Source organism: Populus trichocarpa, chromosome 9, assembly GCF_000002775.5.
Source record: "Populus trichocarpa isolate Nisqually-1 chromosome 9, P.trichocarpa_v4.1, whole genome shotgun sequence".
NCBI lineage: Eukaryota > Viridiplantae > Streptophyta > Magnoliopsida > Malpighiales > Salicaceae > Populus > Populus trichocarpa.
The window spans coordinates 2,618,192-2,646,169 of record NC_037293.2 but is presented as its reverse complement, the minus strand read 5'-3'; the positions used below and the strand labels follow the sequence as shown (position 1 = coordinate 2,646,169).

Sequence of the window (27,978 nt, the reverse complement as noted above, 5' to 3'; positions counted from 1 at the left end):
CTTTAAAAAATATTTAAAAACACAAGTAAAAACTGTGTCAAAATACTAGTTTTTCTGCTGTATAATAGAAACGCGTGTGCACGAGGCCACATTTGATTCTCCTTTAGGAAAATCGCACGTGAAAAAAACGAGAGAAAAAACGTAAGGGCGTGCATCATCGCTATACACGCTAGAAGTAGAGATATGAAACCCGGACGTGTTCTCGTAAAAAAAACCGGATTTGATAATCGCCGATAGGTCCGGGACTTTTTGTAATTAGAAGATAGCTCTTCCTTGGTGTTTTTTCTTGTTCTCTTTTCGGTCGTAATTGATAATACCATAAAGAAGAAAAAAACGCGGAAACAAGAAAAACAAAAAAGGCGTTTGAAACCCTAATTCACCTCCGATTTCCTTCTCTTCTCAATTCTATCATTAAAAAAATACGTAAGTGATTTTACTCTGTTTATTTTTGTTATTTAATTATTGTTATTATGCAGATTGATTTACAATTCCGATTTTTTCTGGTAGGTTAATTTTTGAATCGATCGATCGCTGTTTAGCGACTCTGCAGGGTGGTGGGTTTGTTTATCTACTAATCCATGACTTAACTAACAATCGATTTCGGTTTTTCTTTGAGGTTGAAAGATGGATTTAGTAGCTAGTTGCAAGGTAATTTAGTAGAGGCTCTACCAATTTTTTTTTTTATTGAATTCAAAATTTACTGCGCTGCTGTAGTAGTAGAAGAAAAAAGATCTGTCATGTTAGCTGTGGTTTAACTCGCTTATTTATTAATTTATTTCCATGTGCCTCCTGCTAAACATACCCCCACGGTGGTGCAACTCATAGTTTTATTGTTATATGTTGATAAGGGAAATAACTGTTGAATTTATCAAGTGGGCTCTTTATTTATAAAGATGACCTTGTTCTGTACTTGATGTGGTTTTTACGAAAGCTAGTCATCTTACCGAATGAACTTACTGAATGTTATTGATTGATTGAGCGTCTCTCTCCTATTGCCGCCCCTCTGCCTGCACCTTCTCATTTCAAATTAAGAGTCTTGGTATGTACTTTATTGGCAGTTACATGCACCACTTGTTTTCATACTGGTTTTCTTGATTATGGAGCCAGGAACACCATTGCTCCATTCACTGGATGAAATTTTTGAGATAAGTATGGTTGCAACTCCCATAACTCGATTTTTTGTTTTTGTGGTTGCAAGTCCAAGATTTTTTTTTTGCTTTTTGGGTAGTTAAAAATGCATAAATCCCACAAAGATAAGCTCTATTTATGGGCACAAAAGGAATTACTAGCCATTGGTCATTCATTGGACATTTTATGGCCCATATGTGAAATAAATAACCTGTAGAATTTAAGCAAACCTCTTTATTTGCAAAAGGTTTTCTCTATGCTTGAAGTCTGTAATTTTAAGCTCAAAGTCCCTCAATGAGTTAAGATCTGACTCTTCCCCCTTAAACACACTTCAATTTTGTTCTCTCTTTCACAATATCTCTATTTTTTTAAGGAACACATAATTCCATATAATATGTTTTTGCCTACAAAAAAAATAAAAATAAATCTGCTCCATAATTGCACCATGTAATGGCTCCTTCCTCATCTCGGAGTCATTGAGCAACTTAATAAGAGTTTGCTACACTAACTCGAAGGTTGATTGAACTCAGAATTGGTTATTCCATATGGCTGTGATCTCTTCTCATGTTGTTTAAGCTCAGAATCTCCTGTAATCAAGTAGCTTGTATCTTTTGCTGTGTTGTTTAGCAAAGAGATTATGAAACTTCCTTTCTGTTTTTATAGGACAAATTGGTGTATTTTCGAATAAAAGAGCTGAAGGATGTCCTGACTCAGTTAGGTCTTTCAAAGCAGGGGAAGAAGCAGGTTAGATTCTGTATCTTGCTTTTGGCTAAATTTTCTTGTATATGATGTTTGAAATCATCATTGCATAATGGTACTGTCTAAACATAAAGCTTTGGTTGTATTTGACAATTGGTGTGCCAAATTGGACCTTGAAAAAACAGAATAATCGTGCCTATGTGCTGTCTCATGGTTCACAAGACCATCCCTCGCCTTTTTGTAACTTGTGATGGTTTTATGCTCCCTTTTCCTGTGAAAAAATGACGACTTCATAAATGATAACTGCCTATGACTGTGTGGCTTGGTATTGCCTATAACTCTTGTATTTGATTATACTGTAATTTAAAATTTGCAGGACCTTGTTGACCGGATATTAGCTATTCTGTCTGATGAACAAGGTAAAATGCTCCCTCCTCACGACACTGTTGTTTGTAATAGGGAAGTTTTAATAAATATTGATCATGTAGACTCTCTCTGGTTACTATGAAACCATGAAACCCTTTATTGGAGGTGTTTTGAGAAATATTTTTCAGTTTTATTTTATTTCATATCATCACTCGTTCCCTCCAACCGAGTCAATGCTTTTAATTCTAATGTTTAATACTCTTCTTTTTTTCAAGGTTTATTATCTGCGTGTGATACTTGTATGGTTATCTTCTACATATGCTTGCATAATTAATAGTGGTTACCAACTATGAAAGGATGTGAATATGGGTGTCTATGTTGATGTTTCTCATGGGCTGTTGAGCATCCAGTTTATAATCAACTTGTTCAAACACCTTCTAGTGTGTGGATATGACTTTGTTATAGCTTTTGAAGAATAAATTTAAGTCATTTTTTATCTGTAGTTTCCAAGATATGGGCAAAGAAGAGTGCCATTGGAAAGGAAGAGGCGGCAAAACTAGTGGATGACACTTACAGGTTCATCATTGCTTGCTACTCCACAATTAGAGGATCTAGTTCGATTTTTTCCCTCTTTCTTTTTAACATATCAAAATATTCACTGTGGTTGCATGCTTCATGTGGCCCTATAGTGACCTTTTAACTTTCTGGGCAACCATTTTTTCTCTTCAAAGTCTTACTTTTATTCCCTCCATTGACATGCACCCTCTGTCCTCATCTCCAGGAAAATGCAAGTGTCCGGGGCCACTGATTTAGCATCAAAGGGACAGGGCGTGTCTAATTGCAGTAATTCCAAATTTAGTGGAGAAATGGATGAACCATTTCACTCTGATACAAAAGTTCGCTGTCCATGTGGAACCTCATTGGAGACAGAGTCGATGATTAAGGTTAAAAGATCCTTCTCTAGTGAATTTGCATCCGTTATAAGCTTTAGATGTGCATACTCGATGGACGGCTTGTACGAATTTTTTTCTTCTTCTAATGTATTTGAGGCATGGTCTTAAGTTTCATGAAAATTAATCCTCAGCATTTTTAAGCATATGGAATGCCTGGTCATGTTATGTATCACTTTCTTGCTTAAATGGTGTAGTTGTACTACAATGGGATCTAAATTGGTGTCCTACTTTATGCACCCTAATCTCTGTACCTCATTCTTATACCTATACCATCTCCATGGATTTTCATGTTTGCGTTTCTAGTTGTTGGAAATTAACAATCAAATTGTAGCAAGCTCCTTTGACTTTGTTGGTCACCAAGATTCTAAGTTAATTGATTGCCTCTCAAGAATGTTTCATGCTTTGCATGTGATTTTTATATTGAGTTATTGCATGATGTAGCCATCACAATAAGTGTTGAGGCACAATGTTGGACTTGTTTATGTTTACAGCACATCACGTTAATTATCGACAAATACACTGTTTAGACGAAATGCTGAGGGATTATATGCTGAAATCCTTATAGTGCCCGTCTATGTATGTATGGTCAATAGCAGGATTTGTTACTATCTTGTTTTCTACCCATTCATGTTGAAGAAGCAGCTTGCATTTAGAATAGAGACATAAGCTACTTTTTTTTGCCCCTTTTCCTTCTTCCTACTCTTGCACTTAACTCTATCCTAAATGCTTTGCTAATCTGCCGAGCTCCTATTTATTTTTATTTTCTTGCAATGACAGTGTGAGGATTTTAAATGTCATGTGTGGCAACACATTGGTTGCGTTATAATTCCAGAAAAAGCCATGGAGGGCACTCCACAATTTCCGGATGTGTTCTATTGTGAGACTTGTCGACTAAGCAGGGCTGACCCGTACGCATCATATATTTTTTTTCTATCGTGTTTACTGTTTTATGTATGGAATGAAATGTTTCCCCTCCCTGCTCCAGGATACTTTTTATTTATTTATTTTGACAATATGCTTCTTTCTTGCTGGTAGTGTGACATCACATCTCAGCTACAATTTGACCTTTGGGATTGACTTATTAAACCATTAAATGCTTTTATGATTTCTTCTGAACTTGTTTTGCCATTACCATACTGCTTGTTGGTATGGTAATTCTTTACTTTGGTGTAAAACAAATTGTGTTCTCCTTTGCCACTGGTCTGTAAAATGTTAATCAAGTGCTAGTAGGGAGATGAATCTTTTGAGATAGATGAGTGGCCAGGTCTCTTAAGGTAAGAAAGAATTACAGTGATATTCTAACCAAGTTGGAGACGCCATCAACCTGGGCTAAGAGAACAAGCAACTCTTGTATATGATTTGGACTTATGAGCTAGTAGAGAGGATAAGTTGATCGTAATTAAGGGGTGGTGAGGGCAAGATTGGTGTGGGAAAAGTAGGGAAATAACATGCAACTGGAAAAGAGAGGTCAGACTTAAGAAAGATTGAGGTAGGAAGAAATAAGTGTGTTTGACCTTCAATTTAGATTTTTGACTAAGAACAAGGCATCAGTAAAACATAAAATAAGTTTTTCTTTCATTATCATGAAAAGTATAATAGTTCTATGCAGAACAGAAAAATCATGTGTAATACGAATGGGAAACCTAAATTATTAAGTATCCTAATCAGAATGCTATTTGTCTAGCATATAACCAGGAAAGAGAGGCCAGAATTAAGAAAGATGGTTGGGAGAAATAAGTGTGTTTGTGGAGGAGAACCTTCAATGTAGTTTTTTGACAAAGAACAAGGCATCAATAAAACATAGAATAAGTTTTATTTTCATTATCATGAAACGTATAATAGTTCTATGCAGAACAAAAATATCACGTGAAATAGGAATAGGAAACCTTAATTAATAAGTATCCTAATCAGCATGCGATTTGTCTAGAATAATCTGGAAAGTTGTATGGGTGACCTGTACATTTTTTTTGAAGAATGACATGGTTTAATGGTGCGCATGTGCACCTTGTGCGCGCACCTGTATCCCCATCCAGTATGTGGGGTAACCTGCAAGAACTAGAGTTCTACAAGGTTTCTTGCTGTCATGTATCTTAGTATTGTGTGATTTGTTTTTAATCTTTGATCTTTTTGGTTTGTTTACCTGACTAATCCTTTTCAATTCTGCTATTTGCACTTTCATAAAATGGTTTTTTTTTTTTAATTTCCTTCATATACAGCTTTTGGGTTACAGTTGCACAACCTCTATATCCTGTGAAGCTGGTTGCTACAAATGTTCCAACTGATGGGTAAGTTAAGTGTACAAGTTGTCATGTATCTTACCAATGGTTTGATGTGCTAGCACTTGTGTTTGGGGTGGAGTTAGTTGCTAGCCAATGTTTGCTTGATTTGATGAAGAAAAATATACAATAAAGTGATTTGAACTGCTATTACTGTTTGTCTTGGTAGATTCAACTTGTGGATATCAGGTTCAAATGCTTTTCTTTTGTGTGAGCCAGATATCATTGTTAAACTGTTAGGCTGCTGAATTTGTAGCCATGAATATTATAGAAACACTAGTTATGCTCTGTATTATGGTGCCATTTTCAATTCAGTTGTCTGTAAATTGCAAGAAAGCCGGGTCTTCCTTGTTATGGCACCTGCTTGTTAGACAAACTGATATCAATTGGTTCTTTCAGTGATTCAGGATGTAGTCAAAGACTGGGTTCATGTCCTTCTAACTTCTAGGATCTTGAGCACCTAATCGCATGTTAATGCGACTTAACAGGAACTTTGTGTGGTCAAATTACATTGGAAAAAGATAGACAACTAGAAGTGGTCTTTACAGGAGGTATTTGGGGGTTGGGAATGATATAAATATCTGGAGGATACAGGAGATATTTGGCATATTATGCTGGTAATTATAAGTGGATAGTTGATGAAGTTGGTATCTATGGAAGATCAGTTGATGTAGCAAGTTCTGTGCTTATGGTTGTTACTCAACTAACTTTAATTATGAGCAAGATGAGTGATCCTTCTCTGATGTGCCACTGTTCAGCCTTTTATTTTGTAATGATACACTATGCACACATGCTACATACACCGTAATAATAGTAGCGTACTTGTTTGAGTTAGCATTACAATCAGTCGTCCTTTGGTCACCCAATGCCAACTTTCATGAATTAAGGAGGCTGACCTCCTGTTATGAAGACTTAATAATTTTATACTTTTGTTTTATTTAATATTTTAATATCCAACATTTTCCAGTTCAAGCCCAGCGCAGGGTGTGGAGAAAACATTTCATCTCACTAGAGCAGACAAGGATCTACTGGCAAAACAAGAATATGATATTCAGGTTGGTGAGTGCATAAAGTTTTCATATTTTAGTAAGTTATTGATGTGCTAATGGTCTGTTGATAATGTTAGGCCTGGTGCATGCTTTTGAATGACAAAGTTCCATTTAGGATGCAATGGCCGCAGTATGCAGATCTCCAGGTTAATGGTATGCAGTTGAATTTTTAGTTCCACTAAAGCTGTTGATGTCTCTCCTACTCTTCAATTCTTTACGTTTGAAATGAGTTGTTTGGAAGTACTTATGTGAACTGGCCTCCTAACACCCCCCCCCCCCCCCCCAAAAAAAAAAAAAAAAAAAAACGTTTCTTTTTTCCCACTAATATTGTCAGAAAAGCCATTTTTACATTTTTCTCTTGAAGCTGCATCTTTTATGCAGTTGTGAAATATGTGTTATGGTGTCTCTTTTGTTCCAGAGTTTCTGACAATGCTGCTTGCATGTTGTATTCTTAAAATTACATATGATGTACAGGTATTGCTGTTCGTGCTATTAATAGACCTGGCTCGCAATTGCTAGGCGCTAATGGTCGTGATGATGGTCCAATTGTGAGTTTCTGACTTTACTAGGGCAAATTTTCTATTAAGTTATCAATACCTCTTATCACATACATTTTATCTGCTAGATATTGTTGTTTGTGATGGTGCACCCTCTTGTTTCAACCATTCTATTGTTCAACCGCAGACTCATAGCTGGACTTGTCATTTTTCAAATTTGAGACTATTTTCTGTATTTCAATTATTTTTTTTCTTTTCCTTTTCTTAGATCACGTCATGTGCAAAAGATGGAATCAATAAGATATCATTAACCGGATGTGATGCTCGAATCTTCTGCTTAGGAGTTAGAATTGTAAAGCGGCGAACAGTTCAGCAGGTGATTTTAATGATTTTTAATAAGATAATTTTGAATCAATTGAGTTTGAATTTGATGTCATTAGTTTTTTTTTTTTATGTTGATTGGGAAAATAAGGTGGTGGCTTGAACCATTTGAAATGTCTTTGCAGTTCTTAGAGATTTTATAAGATAGATGGACTTTTGTAATTTTATGTTCTAATAGAATTTTTTTCTGAAATGAAACAAATAAAGACAGCTGACAGTTTTTTCTCTTAAAAAAAATATCTTATTTGAGACTTGGGAAATTGCCTTGCACTTGAGCACCTTCAACATCATTTGCATTTAATCTCTGATATTTGTTGTTGTATCAGAAAGCTTGATCACAAATACTCATATTTGATCTTGTTGGCAATGTGTCACAGAGATCACTACAGGTAGTTGGTGTACTGATTAGACATCCTATGTGTATATGTTATTTTTACTGGCATTCTGTATACTGCATGTTTATACATATATCCATGCAGAGATAAATGCACCCCATACATGTGTAAACATGCGCATGTGTACATGTGCATGCATATTTCAATTTTGGTACCTTACTACTGAATTTTTATTTGCTGTGGTTCACATATTTTTCCTGCTGCCTATAATGAGCTACAATTAAAGCACGCATCACCTTTTACACTACCTGGGGATTCATCTCACACTGCTTCATTTTCTGTTTATTGTTTAGATATTCAACTTGATTCCCAAGGAGTCTGAAGGTGAGCGTTTTGAAGATGCACTTGCTCGTGTTTGTCGCTGCGTTGGTGGTGGAACTGCAACAGATGATGCCTATAGTGACAGTGACAGTGACCTGGAAGTTGTTGCAGATTCTTTTGGTGTCAATCTTCGTTGTCCTGTATGTTAAATGAACATGATATGAGAGTTCAAGTCCATAATTCCATGCATGTGTGTTGCACTGAGTGCTTTGTTCTATGCAGAGTTAATATCTGATAGTCACTGTCTTGAATATTGGTCACTTCTCCTATGACTATTAATTTGATAGTAGGGAAACAGCCACCTTTTGTTGCAACACGTGGCGGGTTTGGGTGTGTGGAATAGGTCCTTTTTTTCATTCAGAGTCTTTTGGTTTCTCTAAGCAGGCACTGTAAATGCAATTAATGGGTTTTGGGAGGGCTGAACAGGAGTGGCAAAAACCATTCTGGAAAAGATCATGCAGTTCTTTTCCTTAAGCATGCTGTTTATGATCATTGCTACTAGATCACTAAGGAAAATAATGCTGCTAGATTTTGGTTTTGACCAGTCTAGGATCTTTCTTGTATGCTTAACAATATGTTTCATGAAAGTATAACACCTACAGGAGTGGAGTCTTTCTGTTACAATTGTGACATCTATTCCAGAATTTCTCTTTTTATATGGGTTATATTCGACCAATTATGTAATGCAATATGCTTTCTCTAGTGATATTATGTTCTTAGGGATGTACCACTTTTGTGAATGTGCATGATGACAATGTTGCAATATCTAATGCTTTCACACTAAACAATGTTTTATTTTTCCAGCATCTTGTTACCTCATTCTTCAAATTGCTTTATTAAATTGTAGCATTCTTCATTGGTAGCAAGCTTCAAGAAATTAGGATTAGGTATATAGTGCAGTCATAAATTCGGTGGCTTAGTTGCTGAAATTGTTTCATGAAATTGATTTCCATGCATAGATGAGCGGTTCAAGAATGAAGATTGCAGGAAGATTCAAATCTTGTGCGCACATGGGCTGTTTTGACCTGGAAGTTTTTGTGGAGCTGAACCAGCGTTCTAGGAAGGCAAGCACTAATCATTTTTTAATATATATATATAGGAATATGAATAGGTTCCTGTTATATCTGTTTTATGTATCTGAGCTACCATTGCACTCTACACAGTGGCAGTGCCCCATCTGTCTCAAGAACTACTCCTTGGAAAATATAATCATTGACCCATATTTCAATCGCATCACATCTAAGGTATTGCTTCCTTGTCCTTCTCTGTTCATCCCAACCCTTAGTTTATGGTACTTGTGTATTTTATATTTGTTCACTTGTGTTATATAGATGAGGCATTGCGTGGAAGATATTTATGGTACTTGTGTATTTTATACTTGTTCGCTTGTGTTATATAGATGAGGCATTGCGTGGAAGATATAACAGAGATTGAGGTGAAGCCTGATGGTTCCTGGCGAGTGAAAACAAAAACTGAATCTGACCATAGGGATGCTGGAGAACTTGCTCAATGGCATAATCCTGATAGCACTCTCTGTGTCCCTTACACTGGAGAACTCAAATCAAAAGTGGAAATGAAGCAGATCAAGCAGGAAGGTGGTTCAGAAGGTAATGCTGGTGCTAGTTTGAAACTTGGAATCAGAAAGAATCGTAATGGGTTTTGGGAAGTCAGTAAACCTGACGATATGAACACCTCCTCTTCAGGTAGATTGCAAGAAAACTTTGAACTCTATGAACAGAAAGTTATTCCTATGAGCAGCAGTGCTACTGGTAGTGGTCGTGATGGGGAAGATCCAAGTGTAAATCAAGATACTGGTGAAAATTTTGAATTCACAAACAATGGAATGGAGCTTGATTCTTTATCGTTGAATGTATATTCAACGTACGGATTCACTGACCAAAATTTATCTGCACCAGTAGGGAATGCAGAAGTCATTGTTCTTAGTGATTCAGATGAAGAAAATGATATATTAATGTCCTCTGGATCTGTCTACAAGAGCAATCAAAATGGTGGTGCTACTATTTCTGTGCCCTCTCCTGAAATTGCAGATCATTTTCTGGAAGATCCTACACTTGGGACTGGTGGAAATTCTTGCTTGGGTCTTTTCAATGCTGATGAATATGGGATGCCCCTCTGGCCACTACCTCCCGGAAACCAAGCTGGTCCGGGATTCCAATTATTTAATTCAGATGTCTCAGATGCCTTGGTTGATTTACCGCATGATCCTGTTAACTGTCCCTCTTCAATGAATGGCTACACATTAGCTCCAGAAACTGTCATGAGATCTACTTGTTTAATTCCAGATTCTTCTATTGGTCGATCAGACACGGATGTAAATGATGGTTTGGTTGATAATCCCTTGGCTTTTGGCAGAGAAGATCCCAGTCTTCAAATCTTTCTTCCAACTGGGCCTTCAGATGCATCAATGCAGTCTGATATGAGGGATCAAGCTGATGTGTCAAATGGTGTCCGTACTGATGATTGGATCTCTCTTAGGCTTGGTGGTGGTGGTGCTACTGGCAATCACAGCGAGGCAGTTCCTTCAACAAATAGACTGAATTCAAGGCAGCAGATGCCATCTAGAGAAGATGGCATGGATTTGGCTGGCACTGGTTTGTTTCGTTTTTCTTAAGGCTTTATAATTGTTGGTTAATGTTTCTGGAGGAAAGTGTGCAAGTTTTAGACCCGTGTTATGCTACTTTCGTATCCACTTTCTATGTTTTGATGTTCATCTTTTAATTTTTTCAACACTGATTATACCCACTTCCGCAGATTCTTTGCATCTTGGTATCAATGATGGCAGATCTGAAAAGGCAAGTCGACAAAGATCAGACAGTCCTTTCTCATTTCCTCGCCAAAAACGTTCTGTAAGACCACGGTTGTATCTTTCTATTGACTCAGACTCTGAGTGAAGGGAAGTGAATCTTTTTTGCTGAGATAATTGCTGCTTTTGTTTGAGATTTTTGCGGACAGAAGACATTTGCTGGGGTGATAAGGTGATTTTCAAGTTAAAGACCTGTACGTAGAAAGTGGAAAGAATTGTAGTCCATATGACGTTGGAGTCCCGCACATGGCAATCGATGAGCTGTGAGCGCCTTCTTCAATTTTGTGAAGCATACAATGGTTTCTGATCTTGTCAACAAGCTCCTAGCCAATTTTCAACAGATTTATTTAAGTTGCTGGTAAATTGTACAGCCTACGGAGAATTCAATTAAATCCATTGGTTCCCTTGGATTTTCAGGATTGTCCCATTTAGTAAAATCTTCGTGGTCATATGCTTAATGATGAGAGCCAAGTAGCCTGTAAATATCGCTCAGATTCAGAGCCAATACACTCTTCACCCTTTGTTCACTCTTCACTCTTCACTCTTCAGCCTTTGTTCTTTTTTTTTGCCTACCATCATCCTTTTCTTGAATCAATTCTCCCAAAATCAATAAACTGACATCACCACATTTCGCCTTATTGTTATATTGTCGCTATAAAAAAAAAAGATGGCATCTTCTGAGTGGATAATGTTCTTGTGGAACTTGGTTTGTGCTGGTTTGATCTTATAGTATTTAGCTTCAAAAACTTTGATTTGAAAAAACTCAGCAAGATTATAAGATGATGTAAAGAAGTACAGCTTGCTATATTGTTTTATCCATGATATTGTTGTGTACTGCTATCAATCAATCTTCATCCTCTTTCTGTGATGGATTTCATGCTCCTTTTCAACTGCTCTTTTTAGAAATAGAAAAAGGAAAAAAATAAGTAAATAATATGAAAAGATTGATGGGAAAGAAAAACATTTTTAAAATAAAATAATGTTGAATTAAAAAAGTTAGATATTAATTTATAATTTACTATGTTTCATCTCATAACTTCAGGCACGAGACAAGATTCAAGCGCTAGAAAAGATAACCTGATTATGTGAATTGATCGAACGTGTATTTATCAGCTTGGTAATGCACGAAAAGGCTATCTAATCCTGGATTTTTCTTTTATTTTCTTGGTTCGACAGTAAAGAAATCAGCTTGCATGTAAATCAAAACAATCCCTTTCTAAAGGATCTTAAAAGGCGAACCCCTCATGTATCAGCATGATACATTCAAAGAAATTTTAATAAATCCTCCCAAATACTAGCCCTAGGTTTGAACCTGAAAAGTTTATGAAAAAAAAGAAAAAAAAAACCCCTCTTAATTAACATGCCAACTCCTTGGAAATCATCCTATCTTTTCTTAGGACACGAAAATAAGACAAGAAATGGACTTGTATATAAAAGGACTCGAAAGGAAATGAAATTAGAACTCTGACAAAAATTCCCGCGAGATCTCTAGCTAATACCATGCAATCTCTCAACTTTCAAACAACCATCATCAGTCCTCTAAGTTGATCTAAGTTGATCATCAGTGGGGTGTAAGAAAGTGCACCTCCAAGTTCCAAAAATAAGGGCACAGATGAGACATGAAACAACTTTAGACAGCCCTTTTAAATTAAATGATTTCAAGAAGTCCAGTAAGGTCTGCATCTCTACGGTAAGCAGGCTGTTATATCAAGCAGCATTAAGGCATGCCTGACAATAGTCAGTCTTCGATTTCTGACTCGAGAACTGGGCAGAGTCTCAGGGCTGAAGAACCAAGATGCATGCCCCGAACTACAGCGCCATATCCAACCGTGATCCTGTGGCACAGGAGCGAGATGGAATCCCACAAAGCTGTTCTTCCCTGAAAACAATGAACAAAAGAACAATTCTTTCAAGCAAAACACATTATTGCTGTAGCACACACGTATCCCTGTTGCATCCAAGAATTACCATTATTTCTTACAGATAAATCGAGGATGAATTTTTTGGAAGTAGAGGGACTGGCGTGGGGAAATTTCTTCCATGTTCTTAGCATAATGATGTTTATTGTATTATTTCATTAATGGCTAAGATTTTTAGGTTTTGCAGAGTTTAAAAAGAATATGCAGTTTGGTAAATCAACCATAACTTTTAATCTAATTATTGGATCGAGTTGAAATTTTGACAGAAAATTTTGAAGGCCTTGTTTCTCATTGAGTTAAAATTTCATGATGATTGGAGATCGACAAGGCTTTCAAACAAGGCTCGAGAGTTACTGTGAAAAATTATCTTTATTTATTTTATTGTATTTGGATTCTTTTTCTTATTTAGATTAGGACTTTTAATTTAATTAAAATTTTACTATTTAGAAATCCTAATGCTAGATAAGTTTTAATTATGAATTTTTCCTATAAAAGATTTTAGTTTTAATCATAAGTCCTTTTCTATAAGAGATTTTAGGACTAATATAAATAGGGATGCCTAGTTTATTTTAAGATGAATGTTATTATTTAGACTTTTAATAAAACATTAGAGAGTTTTTTCTAAATTTCTCTACAACTTAGGTATGTAACCTTAAAGCTTGAGAACCCTAGCTTCTATCCATGCTATACACCGCGGCACTAATCCTTATACTAGGAATGCTAACATTTCCTTTTAATTCTATTATTTTGTCTTTCCATCTATTACTCAGAAATAAAATACCCCATTAGCTACCTACCTGGAGAGAGAACTGCAGCTTCTGATCCCAGTATAAAGCAAATACTGTAGGGCTTTGCTTTCCAACAGCTAGTACTAAAGCTCCTGGGTGAAGCATGGAAGGAGCACTGGATATGACAGATATGTACTTCTCAGGGAACCTTTCTCTAGGAGGCAGAACCCCCAGGAATAATGGATTCTTGCTAGACTGAGCTCCAGCATTAGATGCGGGATCTACATGCAACATCCACTTTGGATGTTCAAGGAAAGCACAAAAAAGATATAGAAGCAAATGAGGATCATCCAGAAGCCCAAGAGTACGCTTTTTATTCTTTTTGTCATAAACTTCCCCGCTTCCTGGATACTCATAATTCTTCAAGCAGGTTCCTTCAGCAAGCTCTGTTACAGTTGCACAAGCAGGGAGCCGAAATATAACTTGTAGAATTGATGGAGGCAAATTGAAGAAAATATATAGAGATTCATTATAGGCTATAGGCATAAAGTGTAAGGTATAAGACTCTGCATACCTCGGATCCTCTGAACCATATAATCTTCCCGAACATTGCTATGTGGCAGCAAACCTCTGGCCCACTCTCCTCTCATTAACGCAAGAAGCCTCTGGTGTTTAGTGATGGCATCCACACACTCCTGCATAATTGATATCATAGGATTTTGCTGCGGAGATTGCTGGAGACTGGATAGAGGTAACTTCACTGCATCCAATAAGATGAGCCAAGTGAAATTCCTACCATTGATCCACATAATGATGAGGAATGAACAAAGACAACAATGAGAATTAATATTTGACTATTTAGGAAATTTAATTTTGTATAATTATTCTAGAGTTTTAGTATATTATCTAGGAAAATTTGTATTTACTAGTTATTAGGTAAAGCATGAATCTAATTCATTTAATATTTAGTATGTTTTTCTATTCCTATTAGGACATTTAGTTTTCCTACTAGGATGAAGGAGCTTTTTTCCAAGACACGGAAAAAATGATGTAGGAACTTTTAATTGTCTTTTCGATACTGCTTTATTCATTAGTTAAGATAGAGTCATGGGACTAAAATGTAACATTTTAAAATATTTGGATGGCTAGGATTGGAAGATTAGTTTGGGACCTTTAATCTAGAGCTGGTTGATTTTATTGTAACCCCAGTATAAGTCGGATGTAAAATAGAATTATAGCCGTTGTCTACTCCTATTCAACATTATATCTCAGAAACTTGAGGTTTTCTTTAAAGCTTAAGTTACAATGTCTATTTGGTTTGGCACTTATAAATATGCACCCTGATTAGTTATTGAAATAATGCTATGAATAGTGATTGATTAAATACATTGAGTTGCTTTCCAAGCACTGGTTTTCTTGAGTGTTTGTTCTTGTGTTAATCAATTGATTGTACTTCACATAATAATCCCAATCCAAAAATTTCTTTTTAAAAACAAAATTTTTATGATGAAGCAACTTACAGGTGGAAGCATCAAGAGCCTGCAAAAGAGTAGCCCGTAACTGACTGAGAAGTCCATCTTCATCTAGAGAGAATGTCGGTTGCCATTCCTTCCTATCAGTTGAAGACACAGTAGCAGTATTTTCACTAGGTGTATCACTTCCTACTTGACTAATTGTTATTGAAATACCAAGTTTAGCAGCTGCTTGCATTACCTAGAAACATGATGAGTATAAATAAGGGCATCAAACATTTTATTTAAGGAAAAAAAAATGATTATGGACATTGAACAGAAATAGAAACTGACCATATAATATGTTCAGCTTCTGCAAAATTAGGGACACAAATTGACAAAGCAAAATTTAAGCTTTTGCAAATGATGCAAAATTAATGGCCATGCACCATGAAATTTCTCAAATGAGTAAAAATAACTCAGCGATAAAATATGCTTCTGTCTCAAATAGAGGCTAGACAGACTGCACAAGTGTATTTTTGTGCTCCCAACATGCAAATGGCACATGTATTGGGTATGCCAAATTATTGGACACTGTCAACTCTCAAGTTTCCATTATAATATAGCCTGATAGATGATAAACAATGGTATGATGACAAATGACTTGCTGAGTTAGAGTAGTCACAATACTGAAAAGATAGAAGTAACAATTAGACCTGAATATGACTGCTTTCAATCTTGTCAAGTAGAGGATTAAGCAAAACTGATGAAAACCATTGCCTGAGGCGATCATGCCAGCGCTCAATTTGAGGATAAATGCCCAAATTTTTGAAAGCTTCAATGGACTCTTCCATGGACATTGGTGGAGGAAGGTCACCCTCACCTATCTTAGGGGGAGTGGTAAATTTCTGGGAACCAGGAGACATCCTCACAGGCCTTAAGGGTGTGCTCCTTGTAACTCCAGGGGTATTAGCTGGACTTGCTACAGTATTAGGACTAGCCATGCCAAAGCCCCCTATGGTGGGAGGTGGAGTGGCATATTTACCAGCTGATTCACTGATTTTCTCATCTACTTCTGCCAAGAATTGTTCAAGTTGTTCTTCTGTTCTTATCTCTTTAGTATAAGAGGCTCGCTTATCTGACCAAGGGGTTGAGACTGCTGAATCGATCGCTGGAGAACTCTGAACAGAAGGCAGAGGTGAATTGGCCCCAGGGACAAGATAAAAAGATGGAGAATTCCGTGATTTGGATGGGGTGCTAAAAGAGGCCATCTTATTTCCACTTCCAGCATTTGATTTATCAGAGCCAACTCGAGACTTCTGATGCGAACAGGTAATTAGCTGATGAATTGGAACAAGGACATTAGAAGCGGATGATGTGGGGTTTGACTTGGGAGGTTTCTTTGAAGATTCAGATACAACAGGCTCAACTTTTGGCTTTACTCCTATAAGCCCCAATTGACGGTTTGTTAGCTGTGGTTGATCTCTAGCATCTTTAGAGGGAGAGGTTATACGCACACCAGCAATTTTTACTCTGTACAAAGAGATGGCCTTGAAGATGGAGAATACAGATCCAATAAATAATAAACCCACCACTGCCTGTGCTGCCTTTGCAAACAAATCTGACACAATTATAATGAAAGTTAACTTCCGAACATTGTAAAAGTAATGGATGTAGTTAATTTAAGATAATAATTGAGGAGATTCTGCTTAAACTCAGCAACTTACAAGCCACTTCCTGCGAAAAAATTCTGAAGCTCATCTTTTCGATCAACCCATTTTCCCTTCATCATTTAGAAGCCAATATAGTGTTACTCAAATGGGATATAACTAGAACAAATTGTCTTTAGTAATAAATTTAAAATTTTGAAAAGTGATTAAACCAAAAAGGACTTTGTCAAACTTAACATATTATCGCCGAGAAACACAAGGGGTAAAACTTGACTGACAACTGAAAGCACAATGCCAGAGTTGTTTTATTTACCAGATGATAAAATCAATTACCCGTTTCCAAGTATCAACTTGTGTGGTATCTTCTTAATGGCAAACATTTTTCAGAAAATAAGAAAGAAAGCACATCCACTATATATGGCAATCAAAAACTATTCCATCAATATTGATTTGTGCGGAAAAAAAAACCTAGCTAACATAACATTAGGAAAAGAAGACAAAAGTTGAATCTTCATCCTCCGAGATATGGGGTTAGATACCTGGAGATTGTTGAGAGTAGAGAAAAGGCGGAAGCGGAGGATAGAGAAACGATGAAGAGGAGAGCGGATTTAGAGGGCCGGAGGCTTTTGGCGGTCAGGGCAGCAGAGAATGCTGGGTTTTGGTACGCTGCAAACTTGGAAGATGGAGTTGGAGGACCTCGTGTTTCCATTGCAACAAAACACTGCTACTTGTTTCGTCTCTTTTGTGCTTGCTTGCTTGCTTTATATCATGTCAAAAAAACTCATTGGCAGAGCAGCAAAGCGTTTTTCGCCGCGGGCAGGCAGGCTTGGGTTTATTAGTTTTTGGTGCTCAAACGGGAAGTACCCTCGTCCTTCACCTCACCAATAGATTGTTCAAATATTTAATTTACCGTGTTGCCCTTAGGCCTTACCTGGTTCGTGTTGGGTTGTTTCGAGTCCGAATCCGTGACTCTAATTCAAACCCATTGGGGTTTCGGGTTCTATTTTCAGTTTTTTTACAAGTTGAGTTTTTTTTTAGTTTAAAAGTGTTTTTTTTAAATTAAGTTTTTTATTTACTTCAAATTAGTTTTTTTATCTTTTAAAATTATTTTAATATATTTATGTCAAAAATTATTTTTAAAAAATAAAAATTATTTTGATGTATTTATAAGAAAAAACACTTTAAAAAACAACTGTTGTCACACTTCTAAACACCTATGTATAATAATGATTTTGATCTACACAAGTTGGTATTTTAAGAAAAAAAAATATGATAATCAAGAAAGGAAGAAAAGAGTAAGTAAAGATATTATATTAATAACTTTCCAGACCTGTTTTTTTTAAAATAAAAATGATGGATATAAGGAGAGAAAATAAAATTCTACTTGTAATTTCTCTCTTGTGCTTGTATTTATCTTTTTTTTTTAAATATATCACTAATATAGTGTTACTAATTATTCTGTAGGCGTTATAAAATTACTTTTTTAATCCTTTAATAAAGTACTGTTCTAAATTCCTGTTAATTTTATTTACTATGTTACTATTAATTGACTCAAATAAAATGTCTAGATTTTAGACCTATAAACATTAAATTATTAAAGTTTATCAAAACTAAAAAAAATAATAAAAATATTAAATTGAAAAAGAATGAAAAACAAATTAAAATCTTTCAAAAACAAATTGAAGAATATGAGATTCTAATATATTTTTGTTAAAATTTTAATAGTCTTTAATATTTTAAAAAAATGTTAAGAATTTGTATTTTATTTTTATTATTAAAAACATAAAGTATTATTAAATATCTAAACATCGTGAAGAATTGTATTATTTTAGGATAAGTATACGAGATTCTAATCTTCCTTTTTTTGTAAGTTAGAAAAGTAAGTATTTTATTTCATTTTTATTACTAAATAAATTGTTTTTATTTAAATACATTAAATTTAGTATGTTTTTATTGTTTAGAAAAATAATTTTTTAAAAATAAAGAATTATATTTTTCTATGAGATTCTAATCTTCAATTTCTTTTCTTTTTGTAAAATTTAATATAACTTTTATTATTTAAAAAATATATTTATTTTTTATTATTAACCAAGTTATTTTTTACTTGGTTGGTATTAATTTTAAAAACTCAATGTATTATTTATTTTTATATTATAGATAGTACACGTGGCATGATTTAGATCCTTTATTTGGATGAAGTAACAACGTTAAGTTTAGACTGACAAAGTTGCACAACGAGGTTGTACAAAGGATTCAATAAATACAGAGTTGTATAGTAAAAGGAGTTGTTATAAACTAAATTCATATGAAGGGTCAATATTAGAAAATTTTGAATGCAAAAAGATCATACGGGTGATTTTCCTCGTGCTTTTGTATGTCCAATCATTTTAGCGGGCTTTTAAAATTCGATAGAGGTTATTTTTACTAGAAAATATATTAAAATAAATTTTTTTATTTAAAAAAAATTATTTTTGACATCGATACATGAAAATGATTTGAAAACACCTAAAACAAATTAATTTGAAGTAAAAAAGATAAAAACTTTCAATTTTTTTCAAAAAAACTTTTAAAACGCAAAAACAAATGGACTTACTTGTGTTTTTATATAACGGTATAATTTATTTATTTTTATTAGAGAATATATAAGGATATATAAATTGGTTTTCTTTTTTCCCTCATATTCTTATTGGAAAAAAAAAAGAAACATTAATATAATAATTTTTATGGTAATTTGAAGGCATTATAATGATAGTAACTTGAAGTTATAAACTATTAAATATTTATATTTATTGCATCATAATTATTCAGCAACTTAACTAAGTGCCATGTAATTATATTAGTGTTTATACTAAAAATAAACAATCAAGTTTCAATTGATCAAGAACAATAATTGTTTACTCTATGTTATTAGCAAACTAGTGGAGATAAAAGGAGATGGCTAAAATTAATCATTTTGATCAATAATCAAGTTTCATTCAAAATGTCACAAGGGACTAATAATAAAAATAGATAAGGAGTCGCCACCTTCAATGCAACATAAAATTCATTAATATTACACCTAATTTATTTTAATGCTCATATGCTTGAAATGGTACATAATACATTAATTCATAGTTAATTACAACCAATCTATAAAAAAGTCTCAAATTTGATAATTTACCCAAACATTCAACGCAACATAAAATTCATCAAAATTCAACACAATTCATGTTATTTTAATGCTCATATGCTTGAAATGGTACATGATACATTAATTCATAGTTAATTACAACTAATCCATAGAAAAGCCTCAAATTTGATAATTTACCCAAACATTCAGCGCAACACAAAATTTATCAAAATTCAACACAATTCATGTTATTTTTATGCTCAATTGATTGAAATGGTACTTAATTACATGAATTTATAGCTAATTTCAACTAATCCATACAAAATCTTCAAATTCAACACCTTATCCACACATTCAATGAAACACTAAATTGATTCAATTTCAACCTAGTTGATGTTACTTTCAAGCTTAATTGAATGAAATTGTACTTATGAATTGCATGTTATTTTCAATTATCCACGCACAACCATAATTGCATGAATTCATAGCTAATTCCAACAACTCCTAAATTCATACAAAACCCCTAAATTTGGCAACTCATCCAAACATTCAATGCCATGTAAAACTCTTTAAAAAACAACCTATTTCATGTTATTTTCACTCTTAATTGCATAAATTCATAGCTAATTCTAACCAATCTATATAGAATCTCTTAAATCGACAACTTATCCAAACATTCAATGCAACATAAAATTCGTCGACATTCAACCTAATTCATGTTGTTTTTATGTTAAATTGCATGAAATAATATATAATTGTTGAATCCTTAGCCAATTTCAACCAATCCATACAAAATCTCATGATACAAACCAAGTTAGGTCCTGATTTTGCCTTAAAATGTCTATTGTCCAGTTTTTCCAGTTTAGGAATATCTCTCAAACCATACATCTGATTAAGCTAAAATCTTATTAGGAGATACTAGATACATGAAAAATATTATGGTAAAATTTCAGGTAAATTAGAGTTCAAAAATATATTATTTAAATCGGTTGAAGTTGTTGTTACTATTTTGGCAAATTCATCGACAAAGTGTTCTTTCTTGGTTATTTTCAACCTAATTAGTCCAAACCTATAATTGGTTATTTTTGGATAGCAGAGGGAGACTAAATTAGGCTTATTTAGGCCATGAACTTTTGCATGGGCTTGGTGATGAGAACCTCGTGATCACGCGGTCACGCAATTCACAACAAGATTGACAACGAATCCTGAAAAGCCAAAACAAGTCTAATATAAGTGTGTGGTATGATTACAGTAAGGTCATATTTAGATTTTGACATAAGATTTCCTACTATCCAGTTTTATGTTATTGAGTATAGCTTTAAATCAACCCGTTGGATCGAGTTGAAATTTTACCAGAAGATTCTAGGGGTATTTTTTTATATTAAGGTAAACTTTTAGGTCAATCGAAGTTTATAAAGGCCTTATGATATAGGTCATAATAGGTTGTATGAATTTTGTTATTTACTTCTTTTTTACTTATGGACTTTCTATTTAGCAATGATCATTTTCCTACAAGGATATGATAGCTTGTTTTGAGAATTTTCTAGTTCTACAAGGATCTTTAATAGGTTGTAACATAGTTTCAAAGTGTGGCAAGGATTCATTAATGTTCTAAAATCCTTTTCTTACAAGGATTCTTTATTTATCCTGGCTACACAAGGAAAGAAGAATGAGTAATATTTAATGACAGATTGGTTAGCTTATTTTAGGGAGTTTTCTAATCCTACAATGAAGGTTAAAGGAAGACAACAAGGGTTTCCATATTTTGAAAGGATTCTTTAAAGCTACAATTAATTATTATCCTAAACAAATAAGGAAACTAAAGGTGAGATAATTTCAGCAATCAATTTCCTAGCTTATTTTGGATATCTAAAGGTGATAACAAAGACCTTAGTGTTTCAAATTTTGGCATTATTTAAACTAGGAAATTTTTCTATCTTAGGTTATTTTGTTTAATTAGGTGTAACAACTTTAGTTTGTGTCAGATTTGTTGTTTTTATTATTTCTTCATGTTTATGCTTAATTAATACTTTGTTTTCAACTAAGATCCAAGACTTGTTTGGATTAGTGTTTTGGGCTTATCAATATAGATTTTAGATTAATTTTGCAAGTGGGCCAACTTAGTCCATAAGGGTAGATCCATTAGGGTTATTTTCAAAAAGTATTTAAACTCTTTGCAAGCCTAAAATTCGGCAATCATGGAATAATATCATTCTAATTTTTCAGCTTGTATGTGAGAGTGATTCTTTCATTCTTTAGTTCTTGAAAGAATTAAATCGACTTATCAAAGATTAATTAGTTTTGTGGCATCATTCAATTTAATTCCAATAGTGCTAGTGTCTTGGAACATGTTTTCATTGTATCACACTCCTACCAGACCTCTTTCGACTTTCCATGATCAAATTTTAATCTTGATTATGGATTGTGTGATAACATGATCACGAGGTTCGCATTAGTTGGTATCAGAGCTAGGCTCTAAAATCAGGTCATATCTTTCTGAAACTTTTGTTTTCTTAGTGTCTTTAAGTTTTAATGTATATTATTAATTATCTTATTCTCTTTATGTTCTCGACAACTTAATACAAAAAAAAAGAAAAAAAATATTATTTCATTTTGATACTATCTCTAAGCATATTAGTAGCATAAATAAAAGTTTTTTTTAAAAAGATTAAACGTTATTTAAAGCCTGTTTTAGATCTGCCGTGAAAACACAAATCATAGAGAACCCTAAGCAAACCTTGTTAGAATCAATTGAAATTGTATATACTGTTTATTGGGAGTAAAATTGCCTAACATATCAAATTTGAGCTTATTTTGACATCGTGTGCTTTAGGTTTCAATCATGGGTTCAATCTTATTGTAAACTGATCATACACAAGTTTTTGATACTTAGGCATAAAAGATCGATCTACAAAATGAGATATATTGTTGTTGGGTATGAAGGGTATTGCATATTAAATTTAAGTCTGGGTTTCAATTTTGGAGTTTAAAATTATGTAACATGTTGGTTTTGTGTCATTTCCAAAACATATTATATATTGTTTGTTTTAACCAAATCAATCTATTTCTGTTATATTTGGGTTAATTAGGAGTTATATAAGCATTTTCATTAATATTTTGCTTCTATTTTATTTCGAGTCTTCGGTTCATCCATAATTCATATGAATTCGTTTTGCTACTCGTGAAATCATAATTGTAATTTTGTTTTGCTTATTTTCAGTATATTTATTTATTCTTGAGTCTAAATTTATAATTGGATTGCGTTTTGAAAGCCTCTAACTTTGATTTGTTGATTTTCAGTTCTAAAAGAACAGAAAGAAAGCGAGTTAAGAGGTAAAAGGCGTAGTGGACAAATTAGAGTGAAAAGTCTTGGTTTATGTGAGACATGAGAGTTGTGAGGATATATTTTATGCTACTAATCAATTTTTATAGATTCAAATATGTTTGAAAATAACAAGTCTGCAACACCAAAGGCTAAAGACACTTTTCAAATCGAACTTTTAGCCAATAACTTAAACATTTGGCTAGGTTGACCAAGGAGCTAAAATATGATATGGATTCGATGAAGCAATAGATTAGTGGGGTTAATCTTCGAGGAAATACTGTCCAAAAGGCTATGCAGAATGTTAACACTAATGTTGATGAATTTATTGATGATAATGCAAATATGGGTGATGATGAATATGAGTTTGCATCCGTTGGCCAAGGAAATTTGGGTCGAACAGAGCAAGAAGGAATGTGAGTTTCTGCCAGGGTAGAGTTTTCTGCTAGAGATATAGGTGGAGAGTTGGGCACTATTAAGTTGAAAATACTTGCTTTATAAGGAAAGAATGATCTGGAGGTATATATAAAGTGGGAAAAGAAGGTTGATTGGATCTTTGACTGTCATCACTGTACAAAACATAAAAAGGTAAAACTCTTTGTCGTTAAGTTTATAGATTATGCACTAATATAGTGGGATCAACTTGTTTTGAGTAGGAGGAGGGGTCAAAGGTCTATTGAGTCATGGGATGACATAAAAGCCATAACAAAAAAATAATTTGTTCCTAACTTTAATTACATAGAGCTCTTTTAGAAATTGCAGAGTTTATATCAGGGTTCAAAAAAATAATTTGTTCCTAACCATGGTAGTTTGATAGAAAAGTAACACATGATGAGGTTAGAAATATGCATACTATTATAAGAGATGGTAGAACCATCATTCTTGTTCCTCTTACAATCAAATTAATGTAAGATGATTAGATAAAGTTAAAAAGAGAGCATAAGGGTATAGGTAGAGAAAACCAAAGTGATGAACAACAGGAGAAAAAACCATCAGATTCGGCAACCACCTAAAATTCCACTGCAACCCATTCAACCACTCTTCTAAACAAACACAAACATTTGACCATCTTTCAAAACCAATCAAACCATTTAGCCACTTCATAAAGTAACTCAAATATGGTCGAGAATAGAGGTAAGACATAAGGAGTGAAGAAAGTAAGAGTGCGTAATGATAATTGTGTGGAAAAACTAAAGAAACAACCTAATTTTTATGCAAGAAAGGGTGGGATCAAATCTATGTTTTATACTAACAAGTCAATAATTTTGCTTGTGTACAAGGAGGTTTACTTTAACTTTAACAAACTTGATCATGTTGTTCCTAGAATGATTGTTTCTTTATTACAAGAATTTGATGATATACTTCCTAATGACGTTCCTAGCGAGTTACCGCATTTAAAGGAAATAAAACATCAGATAAACCTTGTACCAGGAGTTATGATTTCTAATTGACCAGCCTATGAAAGCAATCCTAATGAGGCAAAGGAGCTTCAAAGCTAAGTTGATGAGTTGATGTCGAAGGGGTACATTCATGAAAGTATGAGCCCATGTACTGTGCTAGTGTTGTGCCAAAAAAAGGATGGAACTTGAAGAATGTATGGTGATCGTTACGCCATCAACAACATAAGGGTAAAGTATATACATCTTATAGGCTTGATTACATGTTAGATGAGTTGCATAGGTCGTGTATTTTCTCTAAAATTGATTTAAAATGTGGGTACCACCAAATTAGGATGAAATAAGGGGATGAATGAAAAACTGTATTTAAAACTAAACATGGTTTGTATAAATGGTTAGTCATGCCTTTTGGACTTACAAATGCATCTAGTACGTTTATGCAATTATTGAATCATGTATTACGTGCATTCATAGGTAAATTTATGGTTGTGTATTTTGATGACATTCTAATCTATAGCAAGAACTTGAATGAGCATCTTGATCATAAGTAAATTTATGGTTGGACTCACTTAATGTATTGTGTGATGAGAAATTGTGTTAATCTTAAGAAGTATGTTTTTTACATGGATAAAATTATGTTTCTTGGTTATGTTGTAATTACATAGAGTATCGAGATGAATGAGAAGAAGGTTAAGGCCATCCAAGATTGGCCTACTCCTAAATCGGTAAGCGAGGTAAGGAGTTTTTATGGGTTTACTAGCTTTTATAGACATTTTATGATGATTTCAATACATTAGTTGCGCCATTGAATGAAATTGTTAAAAAGCCAGTTGGTTTTAAATGGGGTCATGAACAAGAATCAACATTTAATCTATTGAAAGATAAATTATTTTGTGCACTTGTTTTATCTTTACTTTATTTTACAAAAGCTTATTTTAGTGAAAAGTTAAGTAGAGCTACCTTGAACTATCTCATTTATGACAAAGAATAGTATGCTTTGGTAAAAACACTTGAAACATGACAGCATTACTTGTGGTCAAAAGAGTTCGTAATCCATTCAGATCATGAGTCCTTGAAACATCTAAAAGGACAAGATAAGTTTAATAGGAGGTATGCTAAATGAGTTGAATTCATAGAGACTTTTTCTTACATAATCAAGTATAAGCAAGGTAAAGAAAATATGGTGGCTAATGCACTTTCATGCACGTATGTTTTTTTAAACATTATGAATACTAGATTCCTAGGTTTTGAGTATGTAAAGGAGTTGTATGCTAATGATTCTGATTTTTTTGAGACTTACAAAGCATGTAGACATTCAGCTTTTGATAATTTTTATATGATGGACGGTTACTTGTTTAAAGAGAATAGATTGTGTGTTCTTGCTAGTTCTTTTGGTGAATTACTTGTTCGTGAAACATATAAGGGTGGTTTAATTGGTCACTTTGGGGTTGCTAAAACTTTGGATATATTGTATGGATATTTTTATTGGCTAGAGATGAAAAGAGATGTGCAAAGAATATATGAACAATGCGTTGCATGTAGAAAGACAAAATCTAGAGTACAACCATATGAGCTCTATACACCATTACCTGTACCAATTGAACTTTGGGTAGATATTTCAATGGACTTTGTTTTAGGCTTACCTAGGTTAAAGAAAGGTAGAGACTCTATTTTTATTGTGATTGATAGGTTTTCTAAGATGACATATTTCATTGCAAGCCATGGTGTAGATCAGCCCACGAACACCAATGACCCATTACATATTTTAAATGAGCCAATCACAAGGTCAAAAGTGAAGGCATTAAAAGAAGCTTTGAATAGGCTAGTTGATGCGAACCTCGTGATCACACAACCGATAATCAAAATTAAGATATGATCCGGAAAAGCCGAAAGAGGTCTGATAGGAGTGTGATACAATGAAAATTTATCTTAAGGCACTAACATTATTGGAATAAAGTCGAATGACGCCACGAAACGAGTTAATCTTTGATATGTCAGATTTAGTTCGTTCAAGAACCAAAAAATACAAGAATTTCTCTCACATGTTAAACTGAAAAGTTCAAAAGTATTATTGATAAAAAAAAAGTATTGAAATTTAGGCTTAAATGTGTTTAAATAGTTCTAAGAAATTAACTCTAATGGATCTACCATTGTGGGTTAAATTAACCCACTTACCAAAATTGACTCAAAACCTTTACTAGTAAGCCCAAACCTTGATTCAAACAAGCCTTGGATCCTAGCTGAAAATAAAGTATTAATTAAGCCAAAATAAGCCTTGAAATGTAACTAACAAAATAAAAATAAAGCTCATAAATCTAATTCTTATTCTGCCGTGAGAAAAGAAGAACAAAAGAAAACTTTGCAAGTATGATACAAGACTTATTTATAGTCTATAATGTTGCCCAATAATTCTAAGAACTAAAAAAGAAGTTGTCGCCCCTTTGGTTTCCAAGTTAGAATATAATTATAATCTCAGCCTTGTATTTATCATTTTTTTGGAAGGAAAAAGATGTTGCTTTTAATGCTTCTTTTTGCTGCCTTTTAATATCTATTCAATATTAAAAAACACAATTAAGTTGTCGAATTATACTCTTTTAATAACAAGGAAACTTTGCTGCCACATGTGTTTTTCCAAATCAGCTTGGATTCTTTTGTTATTTTTTTTGTATTTTCTCCTCACGTGACAAGGAAATAAAATAAAAATAATAAATTCTAATATTTTAAGAAAATAATTAATGTTCCCGCACATAATAGAAAATTCAAAACTAATTAGAAATCTACAAAACACATGCAAATATCACTAAACAACAAAATTAATAGCCTTATTATTAAAACTTCATGGCCCAAATAAGAATGAATTAAATCCCTCTCACACATGGATTAAATATACTAAGACTTCCTATTAATGCTTGAAAGCATCTCCAAGTTCAGCTTTGGCAGAAAGTGTGGTCGCTATCTAATGCCAGAGATGAATAAGAATTCTCTCCAGCAGCCAGATGCAACCCGGAATGCATTAGTTGTAAATCAACAAAGACGCCTGTATGGAGGAAAGGATCAAAGGGACCTGAGATTCTCTGTAATGCTTTGTTACTTCCGCTGTTTATAAATTGGGCAGTCTTGACTTCAATCCTGCAATGAATACTACTGTAGAAACGCAAAATGCATAGAATAGAAGTTTCATCTAACTCGATGACCGGAAGAAAGAATCCTAAAACATAATACCCTCCTGGCTCCCGGTCAATGGCTGAGTTTCTGGTAGGAAGTTGAAACCGTTCTTCATTAACTTGAACCAGATTGGGTTGCTATAAATAACAGGATGTTGTCTAGACGTCACCTAAATGACTTGAACATTTGCACCACAAGCTCTCAAGATAAAATCCCAGATGCTATGACTGATGTTTCTGGGAAAAACTGATCGGACACCAAATAGATGGTGATAACATCCAGGGTATATTTTCACCCTCTCCCCGTAAACATGGTGTACGACAAATAT

At 33.9% G+C, this 27,978-nt stretch overlaps 2 protein-coding genes across 6 annotated transcripts; one reads left to right on the top strand and one right to left on the bottom strand.

Annotated features, from left to right (window-relative positions):
- The first annotated feature begins 179 nt into the window (after positions 1–179).
- LOC7491127 (E3 SUMO-protein ligase SIZ1) lies at positions 180–11,733 on the top strand. Of its 5 annotated transcripts, none has more exons than XM_024608872.2 (18): positions 180–423; positions 508–648; positions 1,792–1,872; positions 2,204–2,246; positions 2,697–2,769; positions 2,975–3,137; positions 3,924–4,054; positions 5,363–5,431; positions 6,390–6,477; positions 6,549–6,624; positions 6,946–7,019; positions 7,237–7,344; positions 8,038–8,205; positions 9,025–9,129; positions 9,229–9,309; positions 9,465–9,672; positions 9,769–10,677; positions 10,838–11,733. In XM_024608872.2, the coding sequence occupies exons 2-18, from the start codon at positions 625–627 to the stop codon at positions 10,975–10,977; spliced, it is 2,541 nt and encodes an 846-aa protein (XP_024464640.1). In that variant the 5' UTR covers positions 180–423; positions 508–624; the 3' UTR covers positions 10,978–11,733. The 5 variants fall into 5 exon arrangements, with proteins under 5 accessions (XP_024464640.1, XP_024464639.1, XP_024464638.1 ...); XM_024608871.2 differs by having other exon boundaries at positions 181–423; positions 9,465–10,677; positions 10,838–10,932; positions 11,039–11,733; XM_024608870.2 differs by having other exon boundaries at positions 183–423; positions 9,465–10,677.
- A 563-nt stretch (positions 11,734–12,296) lies between these two features.
- On the bottom strand, positions 12,297–17,529 carry LOC7489333 (uncharacterized). Its single transcript, XM_002314227.3, has 7 exons — positions 17,197–17,529; positions 16,715–16,770; positions 15,704–16,608; positions 15,057–15,249; positions 14,111–14,296; positions 13,606–13,982; positions 12,297–12,768 (listed from the first exon to the last, which is right to left on the bottom strand). Exons 1-7 carry the CDS (start codon positions 17,364–17,366, stop codon positions 12,628–12,630), a joined length of 2,028 nt encoding a protein of 675 aa, XP_002314263.2. The 5' UTR covers positions 17,367–17,529; the 3' UTR covers positions 12,297–12,627.
- Between the last annotated feature and the right edge of the window lie 10,449 nt (positions 17,530–27,978).